The sequence below is a fragment of the Bactrocera dorsalis genome, chromosome 5 (assembly GCF_023373825.1).
Source record: "Bactrocera dorsalis isolate Fly_Bdor chromosome 5, ASM2337382v1, whole genome shotgun sequence".
NCBI classification, from domain to species: domain Eukaryota; kingdom Metazoa; phylum Arthropoda; class Insecta; order Diptera; family Tephritidae; genus Bactrocera; species Bactrocera dorsalis.
Window position 1 is genome coordinate 6,791,491 of NC_064307.1, and position 13,741 is coordinate 6,805,231.

Consider the following 13,741-nt stretch of genomic DNA (forward strand, 5'->3'; position numbering starts at 1 on the left):
CCTCAATATCAGACGTTTGATTATTTTCTCTGTTCGTAAATCAACTAGCAACGAGGAGCTCGATGGCAACATCCAGCCTAAATTTAGCACCGAGTCAAAGAAAATTGGAGTAAACGGGTGGAGATACGCAAACAATGCCATGGAGACCATTTGGCCGACTTTTTGTTCAAATCGTAAATGGCAAAAAATTTTCTTCATAAAAAAATAAAAAACGGAAACCATTTTACATAAACTGTAGTATTCTATTTCTTTTTAACATCACGTTGTGCTTCTTGACAGACCCTGTAGCTGTTAAAACTCGTGATATTTGTACACTTTAAATCATTGCTATTTAATTTGTTCGTTTCTTGTTTTTGCTATTTCGGTACTGCCAAACTTATTTGATTTGTTTGCTTTCAATATGTGTCCACTTAATCATAATATTTGAACAAATCTTCGCGGTAACCTTCGTCACTGTCAACTTTTGGCATTCGAGAGAAGAGAAAAGCAAACTACGTATCTAACAGGAAATGCTCTATATATATATATATATACCATATGTATTATGAACCCACGTATATTCTTAAGAAATTATTTTTAATTTTGGCGTACATTGTGACAAAAAAGTAGCAGGAGGTGGTAAATAATACGCAAAATATTTAATTATTCATCAATATTTACTATATTGCCTTTAAAGTAATCCCCTTCAGGTGTAATACACTTATGCCAAAGATTTTTCCAGTCCTAGAAACACTTTTCATTAGCCCCTTTTGTGATGGCCTTCAGCTTCTACAACGATTTTTTTTTATCTCTTTGATCGACTAAAAAAGGGTTCCACGGAGCGGCAATTTTAGTTTGGGGAACAAGAAGAAATCACATGGATCCAAATCTGGTGAATACATTGGTTGATCGTTTGGCTTTAAATTCGGTCACAAACGTACTCGTTTTCAAAAACTTTAGCTTTATCGAGACGAGTCGAGCAAGAACGCGTTTCATACCCAAAATATCCACAAAATCATTCGGAGGGGCTCGCGAGAGATGTCGGGCTCTCTTGGCATCTCTCTATCACTTGCCTGACGATTTTCAAGCACCATATCCTTCAATTTTTTCACTATTTTCATCAGTTAAAGAGGTCGAAGGTCGTCCAGAACGAGGTCTGTCTTCAACGATCTCTCGACAGCCTTTGAAGGCTCTGTACCACTCTTAGGCTTGTGTTTTTGATAAAACTCAATGACCGTATTGGTACTCTAATTCGTCAAGGGATGTCACTTCCACTAAATTCAACCAGAAAACTGCTTCCGTGCCATTTTGTGTCGACTAGGCAACTCTTCTTCTTACCACTTGCAAAGAATTGTCACAAACACCTACCGTTAGCTTTTATAATACAAATAGTTTCACAGAAATTATATTTCAAGCTGGCATATAACTGTAAAAGACACTGTGACATAATATTTATTTTGCATGTGAGTGTGTGTGTTTTGCCTTTCCATGGAACTTGGTTTTTTGTTTGTTTTACGAAGATCACAGTAATACACATACTAGGAAGCTCGTATGCTTAAATTCTACTCTAACGGTATACTCATGCCAGCATTGTTGATTTCAAAGAAATTCCGAAAAAAACTTCATCTTTATTCAATTCAACAATTTTTCATTTCAAGCGCAACCAAGCGAGAGCTTCCCAAGTCACTTTTTTCCATTCTGTATTTTGTTTTTGTTTCTTTTTTTATCTAAAGAAAAATATTTTATTTATTTGTGGGTATGTGTGCTAAGCAAAATATGACTTGCATCACATTTATATGTATGTGTGTGTGTGTGTGTGCTGTTGTAGTATGCAAAGGAAGGGTATTCTTTCTGAACAAAAATATTGTGAATTTTCATTTGACTTTATTGGCATGTTGCCGGACCATTTTTGCTTGTATAGCAACAACAAAAGCGTAAGCGGCAATTTTCATATTGAATTTCAAATTATTTGCTACATTTCACAAAATCGCATAAATACTAACTTGATGCAGACATTTATTGTGCATTCTAGCAAAGTTTGGCAGAGCAAAGCGTCGGGAGCGTTTTGCACGAGCGCTTGAGCGGAGTATTTGTGTACAAATAAGTTGCATATTCAGATGTGCATATGTGCGTGACACACGAAATAAGTTGGTCCGGTGCGCTTTGTGTAGACTTCTTCTGGAAAATTTTGCATTTTGAATAGTTTAAGTTGCAATGGAGGCGCACAGAGGGCACAAAGAAAGGAAAGCAGGCTTTCATATCTTATACTCAGAAGGTTAAAAAGTTGATGTGTGTGCGCATATGAGATAAATGTCAGGTGGGAAGGCCGCTATTACATCAAGATCAGTATAAAGCCAATCTGTAGTCTTTGCTGATGCTTAGAGTTCAATCAATATTGCATAATGAAAAGTTGCTATTATTTAAAAGACACTTTTTTCATATAGAGTTTAAATTTTAAAAATTCAAAATTCCAAAATTTGTCTCAAAGAACACAAACTCTCCCAGCCAAAAATGTTGAATGTAAATTTTGGCCATATAAAGTGTGATCCATTTCGAAGTTTCCTACTTTTTAAAGAAAAAACACAGAAACATCAAATTTAATGGAAAATGTTTACTATCATTCGAAATAGCATTCTTTCGCATTCATTCTTTGAAGATTATCTCTTTCAAATGTCGGTCGTGGCTACGTCTCAGATGGTCCATCCGTTGGGAATGACTCGTCCGAGCATTTCGACTCGCGAATGACACTCGTGATGTTTTGCTCCAACACCTGAATCGTGATTGTCCGCATAGACTTTAGATTTCAGATATCCCCACAGGAAGTATAAAGATGTGATATCACCCGATCTTGGTGGTCAACTGACCGGCCTAAAACGTGGAATTATCTGCTCACCGAAGTGTTCTCTCAATAAATCCTTTGATTGATGCGATGTGTGGTAAGTGTGGTTTTGTTGAAACGAAATGTCGCCGAGATCACGAGCTTCAATTTCAGGCATCAAATAGTCGCGTTATCATGGCGCGATATAGCCACGTTCTCACTGGTTTAATTTTTGATATATAAGGAACTTTTCATGAGCCCATAGATCAAAACAATGTCGCTTGGATGAACTTCTACCAACTTCAGTACCTGCACAAGCTGTATTTTGTAAGCTTTCAATTTAAGATCTCGACGTAAAATGCGCCATGTCGTTCCATACGTCAGTCCGAGTTGCTGCGAACGGCACCGAATCGACTCTCAGATGTCTTCGTGTACATTCCCAGCTACGGCTGCTACATTTTCTTCACTACATTCTTCTTCACTTCACTCGACGTGATCTATTCGGTCGAAGACTATTCAATAATGAATTCTGGGTCTCAATATGGATGAAGCTGTTGCGAATAGTACGTACGCTGATTATGTTGATCATAAGTTGAGCGAAGCGCGCGGAACACTTTTTTATAGAACGTGAATTTTTGTAATAAAGTTGATCTATTTGTAAACGTTATGCAAACTTAAGTCGTTCCATGATGAATTGCCAAACACTACTGATCAAAAATAACATGACCGCTTGACACAACTCACGCGTGATCTGTCAAAGAGAGGGTATTCAAAAAATTACCTCTTCTTGGATCACACAAGTCGATTTAGCCATGTCTGTCCATTTATCTGTCTGTATATACCTCAGTTTTTGAGATATCGAACTGCGATTTTGCACACATCCTTTTCTCTTCAAGAAACTACCATTTTTTTGGAATGACCGATATCGGACCACTATAGCATATAGCTGCTATACAAATTGAAGGACCGGAATCAAGTTCTTGTAAGAAATTTTGTTCATTAGTGAAGGGTGTTATAGCTTCGGTGCAACCATTAATGCCTTTCCGTTTTTTTTGTTAAATTTCAAAGATTTTATTTATGTAAGACCATATACAGTAATAAATGTGTTTGTGTGAGTGCTATGTATTAGATTATAATAAGTTTGACGTGCTTTTAGCTTCCTAATTTTTAAGTTACTTCCACAAGCAGTAATTATTTCTTGTGTCAAATATTGAAGCCACTTTCACACATACAAATATATACAAGTAGAGTACAACCATAAATACTCAGCAAAAGTTCGCTTGCCTGCACTCAGCCAGAACTTAAATAAGTAAGCCTATACTTACAAGTTTGATGATGTTCATATACATACATACATACATATGTACTATTGTACATATATTGTAAGTATACAATCCATGCGTTCGTGTGAAAATACGACGCGCGTCTTTTACTCACTCGCTTCCGCCGTCGACGCCATTCGGCGTGTTAAGTGCTCTTAAATTGTTTATGTTGCATAACCACCGTGCCCCAAAGTGTGTTGTGTGCTGTAAATACAGTAAACAAGTTTGCACGACACCCGTCTCACACACACGCACGCGCCATAAGCCAACCCACGCCGGCGGGGACCGGTACGGTAGCCATTCAAATTCACCGAGAATGCAACAGTGACTTATGACGCGCATTCACACACACACGCATACCTATACATTCAAAATCCGTTTGTTTGCGTGTATGTGTGTGTATTTTGGGCACCTTTTCTGTATGGCCGCGCCGACATGCCGCACCGTGTGTCACGTTAATAAATATCCTGTTGCGCGGCGCTGCTCTCGTTAACCTCGCGCCCTTTTCGGAGGCTTTGTCTATGTGCCACGCGCTGGAAATGGCTAAAGCACTCATTTTTCCAACCTTTTTCCAAAGAAATCAAATAAAATAAAATAGGAAAAGCGTGGAAACGCTCGTGTGCCTTTGTGCGCGGCATAACTTTGGTTCCGCTTGGCGCATTCCAAGTTTCGCGCTTTCGGAATGTTATCTTAAAATATTCCTTTTATGACTGCTGCGAATTTTATTTTCAATTTTGCCATTGTGGATGTGTGCGTTTGTGTTGCTGTCGGCATATGCTCACACACACACACACATTGATATAAATAAATCGCAAATCATAAAAGTTGTGCGGAATTGAATTGAAGCATCCATAAATTTCGAAACCCATTGTTGGTGTTGTCGCTGCTTTGACGTGCTCGTATGTGATACGGGCTTCGGATGCGGTGGGGTCTCCCCGTGATTTACTGCGGATCATTCAATTTTTAATGGAAAAGTTGTACGCATCCGGAGCATTGAACGCTCGCACATTTTCCTACGCGTGTATTATTAATATGGATACTGGCAGCTCATTTACTTTGTAGATAAACTTCTCTGTATTTAATTTAGATTTATTTCCGGTTCTGGTTTCAAGCATTTAACGCGCTGAGCGCCTTTCAAACTTAAAGTGGTGTTTTCAAAAGAACGCTACAAAAGTACGAGTAGACCGATGGGGACCATAAACGACGCCATATTTTTTTCCCGCACTTTCGACATTTCTCTTTAGTAATGTTTGCTATTTCATTATCGAAAGAATTACGATTCAACAACGAGTCGAAATTATGAAAATTTAACTACCGAAATTCGGGAGTCAGTGGCCTCAACTTCAAGAGCGCTACGTCCAATGTATGGTCGTCATAATCGTACTGTCAGATCAAGAATTGAGCATCTAGTAGAAAAATTTGATCCCACAGGCACAGCACAAAATGTTTCCGTGCCAGTGAGACAAGGAAGTGCCCGTAGTGTCGAGAATATTGCTATCGCTAGCCCATCAATTGAGGAAGACCCAAATCAGTCTCTCACACGTCGTTCTCAAGCGTTGGACATCTTTGTGACGTTGTTGTGGCGAATTTTGCGGAAAGATCTTATTCTACATTCTTACAAGATCAAATTGACGCAGGAACTGAAGCCCCTTGACCAACAGAATCGTCGTATGTTCGTGAATTGGGCTCAGTAACAACTCGAAAATGATCTGGATTTTCATCGAAAAATCTTGTTCAGCGATGAGGCTCATTTCTGGCTGTCTGGCATCGCCAATAAGCAAAATATGCATTACTGGTCAGGCAGCAATCCACACGTACTTCATGAGTCACCATTGCATCCCGAAAAAACTATGGTTTGGTGCGGTTTATGGACAGACGGAGTCATTGAGCCGTACTTCTTCTGTGGTAATGTATATGGGAATCGCTACCGCTCAATTATAACAGAATATTTTTGGCCCGAATTAGGTGATATGGACTTGGTCAATATGTGGTTCAAACAGGACGGTGCCACAAGCCACACAAGTTTGGGCAACGTGTTATTTCACGAAATGGCTCAGTCAATTGGCCGCCTCAGTCGTGCGTTTTGACGCCGTTAGACTATTTCTTGTGGGCCTAGTGAAGTCTATGATCTATGCCAACAAGCCAGCAACGATTGATGAACTTCGTACGAACGTGAAATTGCAGCAGTATCGGTCGATTTATGCTCGAAAACCGTCGAAAATTGGGTTCAGCCTCTGGACTTCTGCAAACGTGCCCGTGGTGGCCATGCAAAAGAAACTGAGTTCCATACATAATGACATCACTGGAAATTTTGTAGCGTTCTTATTGGAAAACCGTTACTAGTACTCGAACAAACCTCACTTAAAATGTTTCGTTCGAGTTCATTGGAAAATCTTTCATTCAAAAATCAGTCATTTTCACAAGAAATATGAATTTAAACTTCAAAAATACCCAATTTATTTGAATTTCAACTATTTTTATTGTTGGCAATACTTTATTAAATTGCAAATCGCAGACACTTTTTTGCTGACGACAATTTTCAATCGTGAAAGCAATTAAATATGCAATATCAATGTTAAATTTATAGCGCGTTAAGTATTATATGTATGTATGTATATGTAACGGTGTATCATATGTTTGTGTCTATGTGAAAATATTGTAAATGATGTTAGTGCAGGCGTCGGGGCTCTGCTGCGGCAGGAAGCAGCCTCGGTGCTTGCCAGGAGCACACGTGAGTTCACTTCGTTTTATCTCCGCCGCGCAATGATCATTAAGTACACCAAACTTAATGCTTGTTAACTTAAGACCCCCCTTCCTCCTACCAAATATATGCAAATATTACTGAATACATGCACACATTCACACACACAACCACTTGCCGTGAGTGTGGAATGAATAACTCTGATATCGAGGCTGAAACATGCACAGGTGGCTGCGGCGCGGCAATTGCATATGTGAGTACACTGTCTGCAGAAAGCGATCGTACATTATATACATATGTACATATATATTTTTTTGTAACAAATAGCAGTTGATTTTTCTATTCTTTATGTGCTTAAGAGGATTAATATATTGAGTTCAGGCCCTGAAACCATACCTCATGAATTGTGGTTTCCAGTTTGCGCTCAAAGTGTACAGAAACTTTAGGTTAGGTTGGGTTAGATGGCTGATCAATGATCGCACGTGGTCTTTTATATACATATGTAGTCCTTTGTGATGTCATGAGAAAGAAGAACTCCTGTATTCGATCTATAGATTAGCAAAACACTTAGTAGCCAATACAAATTTGCACAGGCGTTTAATTTCCATTCCCGCCAGTTCGGTGGGTTATCTGAAGGTATGCGTTCCCAAGTGTTTAAGCCTTGACCTCCCAAACCTGGGGCAGTCAAGTATGAAGTGTTGAGTTGTTTCTACATCTTCTCCGGACAGCTTCTGCAGATGGCGTCTGGTAGGTTTCCCAGCCTTACTGCTTGGACGCCAATAGGGCAATGGCCTGTTAAAAGCTCGACAACTAGGGAAAGGCTGTCTTTACTGAGGACAAACTAGATCTTTTTCAATCGATCTTGGGTCAAAAGGCTTTTGTGACACCGCCTTTACCAACGGTGGCTTAGCGCTAACCAAGTTTCCGCGAAGCCTAGCTATCTAGTGGTAGAACATAAAAGATACGGGAGCGCCGACGCGCTCCCATTCTACCGATAACGGTTCTAGAGTGCCTTTTCCTGCTCGTTCATCAGCTTTACAATTTCTTGCGGCCTGGCACCCATACCAGTCTTGTCACAAACTCACTCGATGCTATTGATAGCGAGGTTAGACATTCTTTGTTCATCCTTCAACGCACTGTCAATGAGTTCACGGAATACCGAACAGTTTGGATCGTTTGCGTGTGAATTGTTTAGGCGGCGAAAGCGTTTAACACTCCAGTAGTCGCGCGTACTACAATAGTAGACCACTTGTGTATATACTTTTACGTTTTACGAATAACTATTCGCAAGAAGTCTGATTTTAAGTTCCTAATATGTTTAAAATGAATATTTTTGGTTGATTTGGTTTTATAATAAACTGTTACTTATTATCTTTATATATATAAATCTTCTGACCGTGTGTTTGCCTTGGAATTGCTCCTAAACGGATGGACCGATTTTGATGAAATTTTGTGTGTACGTTCAAGGAGATTCGGGAATGGTTTATATTTACAATTTGGTCCACTGGAAAATGTTTTTTAAATTATTTTTTCATTTTTAATCAATTTTTAAATTTGGAATGTTTGACCGATAGATGGCGCTACCATCGCAGTATCCAATATTCAAACCTTAAATTGGCGTAAACGTGTATTAAACAAAACGATGCCAAAGTAAAAGGCAACATCTGTGGATCAAGTTTTTATCACATCGAGAATACTTTTTTTTTTAGGATAATTCCAAAAAGTGTCTTTTTTCCATAAACATTTTTTTTCAATTTTTGTTTGTTTTGTTTTTCAATATTTTGATTTGTAAATTATTTGAATAGTTCAATTTCGGTCGCTTGCTTTTTTATTCCGGCTATTCAAAAGAAAAATTATTCAGTGAAAACTTTACGTGCGTTTCACACAAAGAGGTCAATTGCAGATTGAAATTTGTTACGAAGCCACGAAGAGGTCCCCTAATATCGGTCCATCAAAGTATGGCAGCCAAAGGCAAGGCAAGGCAAGAAGTACTCCCAGGATGCGGTGACATACGTGCGGAATTATGGATCGCGGTCAATAAGCAAGCGATCGTCACGATGTCACAGCACGACTTTTCAAACAATAGTTACAATGTTTCATGGAGTTTATCTTGGAGTAGGGTAGGTATATGTGGTACTGTTAGATGCTAAATGTACTCTGTTGAGTGGCAAAAGAGAGGTTTGTCGCACGTACATATTCTTCTTTGGATGGTGGATGGTTGTCACACCAGATCAAATTGATGAACTCATTTCTGCGGAAATTAATGATGCAGAGAAAGATCCAGTATTATATGAAGTGATGAAAACCAACATGGTTCATGGACCTTGCGGACACCACAATCACACTTCGGTTTGTATGCCTGACAATAAATGCGCGAAACATTATCCATGTGCTTTTCTGAAACACAAGCTGGAAATGATGGATATCCACTTTATCGGCGTAAATATCGAAGTTAACAACACATCAAAGTTGACAACACATGGGTCGTACCATATTCGCCACTATTGTCTAATTCACATTCAAAAGTCATGTGAATGTTGCGTATTGTAGTTTGGTGTAATCGATAAAATGCGTTTGTAAATACGTCACCATAGGAAGCAACATGGCGGTTATTGGTTTTAAACGACACGGTCGATACGTGAACTGAAATAAAGTGCTTTGTAGGATATTTCTTTTGAAATTCATGAACGTTTTCCGACTGTTGTTAGTCTCTATGTATATTTGGGGAATGACCAATGAGTATATTTCAACCCATAGAATACATTACAGTCATCAGATTAACCTCCAGCAACAGAATTAACATGAGCGAGAATATTGCTCTATTCGAAATACGTTGATATTATACATGGGATGCATCATCGAATAAATTGTTACGCAGAAAGCAGGGTCATCAAGTAGATGGACATCCAGGTGTCTTCTCAACTAATGCTTTAGAATGAACTTACACAATCCACCCGAAAAACGAATGCCACTGAAGTTCACACACATTTCGCGATGATTAGCCTTCAAATCCGCGTTATGGGGTATGACCAAAAATTACATTGCCGAAGACATTTTACATTGCATACGCTAAGAATTGGAAATGGGTCAATACTGATTGATACTTCCCATGGTCTGATATCAATCCCATATGCCGTTTATCAATTCACGAAAGATGGACCCATCACGAATGTTTATACGAACATTGGCCAAACTGTCGTAAGTACGATTCCTTGAGTGTACGAGCAATCTTAGCTGCCACAAATACCTATGTTGTTGACTTAAACTGGAAAATTCAAAGTCAAATTCCAGGAGACTTGCAATCATACAAATCGATCGATCGTCTGACACTGAAGACAACACCGTGAGTTACCAGTGAAATTTCTAAATTCTTTGGAGAGGCTTGGTATGCCACCGCATCATCGCAATCTGATTGTGATGCACCTATCAAATATAAGGGACAGAATGCTTGATTCTACGGATTTCTTTTGAGTTCTAACGATTTGCCAATTCGGTTCAAAAGTATTCCGTTTCCAGTGAAAATTGAATTTAAAATGACGATCAACAGGATAGTCGCATAGTGGGTGACATAAATTTGAAAATGCTATGTTTTTCACACGGCCAGATATAAGTGGCGTGCACAAGAGTTGGAAAACCATCTTCTCTGTACATTTACGCACCGGAACAGAAACCAAAAAAATTTGTTTATCAAGCTGCGTTACATTGAAGAAAAATGTAGACAAATAGAAAATAAATGATTATCAATAAAATATGAATTTTTGTCTTTTCATTTCAAAACACATAATTTCGCGCAGGACAACGGCTGCGGGGTCAGCTAGTTATTAAAATAAATTTTTTTATTTACGAATATTTCGTTTCAAACCCTTATGTCTAAAATGTTCTACACATGTAGTACGCGCGACTACTAACGGCACAAAAAGGGGCGCGACCACTGGAGTGTTAACTGAGAACTAGGGTTAGCTTCTTGTGTGAATGGCGTGTGCGTGTTCTCTGACGGAGGCTGCACTCCGAAGCAGCAAACCTACTGCTACGTTAATGGCTGCAACCTCGGTTTGCTGTAATAGTCAGGAAGCCTGAAGCTGGAGTTGCTAGAGAGCTCCTGAGCGAAAACAGCTTCCTCGAAAGCTCTGCAGAAACCTTAAAATAACCTAAAATTTGGACGCAGACAAATTTCAACTCAGTGAACTTATCGCACGCACTGTGCGTTGGGCCTGTAGACTTCATGCCTTCGCGCTCGGATGCCAGACTAAGGTGTACACATGTACGTCCAGGAAGATGTGCATTGCTGAAAGGATATTAGTGTGCTCACGTATGGCAGGAGCAGGCTCACTGACTTTTATGGTGTCTGCACTGCACACACACACAAGCACACATTGAAATCATTTTATCTGCATGTTTCACCGCATTTCACTTTAAATGTCATCAAAGCGCAAATAATTTTACGCTCAGAATATATTTGCATGTTGACACACATACACACACATATCGCACGCATCCTGCGCTCAGACCGGTGGTACAGGTGGAGGAACGGTTCAAAGCCGAGCGGCTGACACATTCATTTCCGCACTGCTGACTCAGTTTTAATTCCTTTTTGTTTTTGCTTCGGCTTCATATTTTATTTAACTTCGTCGACGCGGAAGAACTCGCTGCCAAAAGGCTTGTGGGCGGCTTTGTGCGGCAGCCAGATAAATGATGAAGTGTATTAAAGCTTTTAAATTGCTGGAAGAGTAGAGATGCCTCGTATATGCATTTATATGAATAAAAATTATTTTTTTTTTAAGATATTATAATTTTTAATTATTTTACTGAAATACACTCTTCAAACTTTTACTTCGAAATCTGTAAAAATTGCCTATATTTGTGCCTTCGTGTGTATTTCTAGCGTATTTTAAGTTTACCTTAGTTAGTTCTGCATGTGTGTATGTATGTGTGGCAACCCTTAGAAATCACCGCCAAGCACACAGCTGCATGCTTAACGGTACCTCATAAATAATTTCGTGTATTTGTGTTTTATTCATGTATTAGTATGTACACTTGTAACACGCACGACAACAACACTTGCTAGAAAGAAAGAGAACACACACACACACACACACACTTAATAAAGTATAAAACCAAACAGCTTTAAGTTGTAATCAAATAAATCATGGCAAAACGTTTTTTACTTATCTTTTACACACTTTTGTTTGCTCTTTATTTCAAACCAAAACAAAAACCGAAAACCAAAACAACAACAACATTTCTCGCTGTCTCGCGCTTAATGTTGCGGCTTTCGCTCAACCAGCAGGCAGCAGGTGTTCAACATCAATCTGCCGTGCACCGTCGAGAACAAGGAGAACACTCGCCCGTTTGTGATACGCGAGAGCAGCAGCGACAGCGACGAGGGCGACGGGCGCATACTCTATCGCGACGACGACAATGACCGGCAGGCGAAGATTGCGCGCAAGGAGTCACTGTCGCTGAAGCTGCAGCTGCGGCCCGACAAGCAGGATCTGATTAACCGCAACATTCTGCACCAGGTGACCGACAATGAGATCAAGGAGTCGAAGGAGGCCATTGGCGCACGTCTCATACGCCGACTGTCGATGCGACCCACAGCCGAGGAGTTGGTGGAGCGCAATATCTTAAAGAGTGAGTATTTCGATGACAAGCCAACTTGCTCACACAATACTACTACCGTTACCGTGTCGTTGTATTTGTGTTGTTGTTTGCGTTGTTTGTTAATTACCGTGAATTTATATAATTATTGTTGCATATTATTTGTTATTGGTTCAGCACAATCACCCGCCGAAGAGAAGAAGCAAAAGGAGGAGAAGAAATCGTATTTGCTGCGAAAATTGAGTTTCCGACCCACCGTCGAGGAGCTGAAGGAGAAGAAAATCATCCGTTTCAACGATTATATTGAGGTGACACAGGCGCACGACTACGATCGGCGTGCGGACAAGCCATGGACAAGACTGACGCCGAAGGATAAGGCTGCCATACGGAAGGAATTGAATGAGTTCAAATCGTCGGAGATGGCGGTGCACGAGGGTAGTCGGCATTTGACGAGGTAAGTTTATTTTTTAATCCCTGAACGGCGTATATTAAGTTATTTGCATTGAAGTTGGCAATAAAAAGAGCTTCTAGAGTAAAATGATATAGGTACAAATAATCAGCTGGACGAGTTGAGTCCATATAGTCATGTCCGCCTGCTTCTCTTTATGTACACACGTACAGTTGTGCCTAGTTTTTGAAAAATCGTTCTGTAATTTTTCGTACGTCCTTTTCAGCTCAAGAAGTTGCTTATTTATCGGAGCCGCCGATATCAGACTTCTTCTTTTTTGTTGGCGTAGAAACCGCTTACGTGGTTATAGCTGAGTTTAGAAAAGCGCGTCAGTTGTTTTTCCTTTTCGCTGTTTGTGAATTTCAAGTGTAGACAGGTCCTTCTTCACTTGGTCTTTCCAACGGATGTCTTGCTCTCCCTCTGCTGCCCCCGGTGGGTACAGCGACCAATACTTGCAGAGCTGGAGTGTTTTCGTCCATTCGAACGAGATGACCTAGCCTATCTTTTAATTCGCTAAACTATGTCAAGGTCGTCGTATATCTCATACAGCTCATCGTTCCATCGAATGCGATATTCGCCGTGCGCCAAGGATCGTAAATCTTCCGCAGAACCTTTCTCTCGAAAACTCGTAACGTCGACTCATCAGATGTTGTCGTCGTCCATGCCTCTGCATCACATAGCAGGACGGGAATAATTGCATCGGGAGAGGACTTTACTTTTCAATTGCCTACTCAGTCCAAAGTTTTACCTGTTGACAAGTGTTATTCTGTTGGATTTCGAGGCTGACATTGTTGTTCGTGTTAATACTGGTTCCAAGATAGACGAAATTATCTACGACTTCGAAGTTATGACTGTTAACACGGACATGGGAGCCA

General features: G+C 39.9%; 1 protein-coding gene across 15 annotated transcripts in view; it reads left to right on the forward strand.

Annotated features, from left to right (window-relative positions):
* LOC105230824 (phosphatase and actin regulator 2) overlaps positions 1-13,741 on the forward strand; it is a 219,381-nt gene that overhangs the window by 193,275 nt on the left and 12,365 nt on the right. For 13 of the 15 annotated variants that reach the window (XM_049457289.1, XM_049457288.1, XM_049457287.1 and 10 more), the window contains 2 exons: positions 12,105-12,451; positions 12,596-12,872. In XM_049457289.1, coding sequence (XP_049313246.1) covers positions 12,105-12,451; positions 12,596-12,872 — 624 coding nt within the window. The remainder of the gene's footprint in view (positions 1-12,104; positions 12,452-12,595; positions 12,873-13,741) is intronic. The other 2 variants (XM_049457292.1, XM_049457294.1) reach the window with 1 other exon arrangement.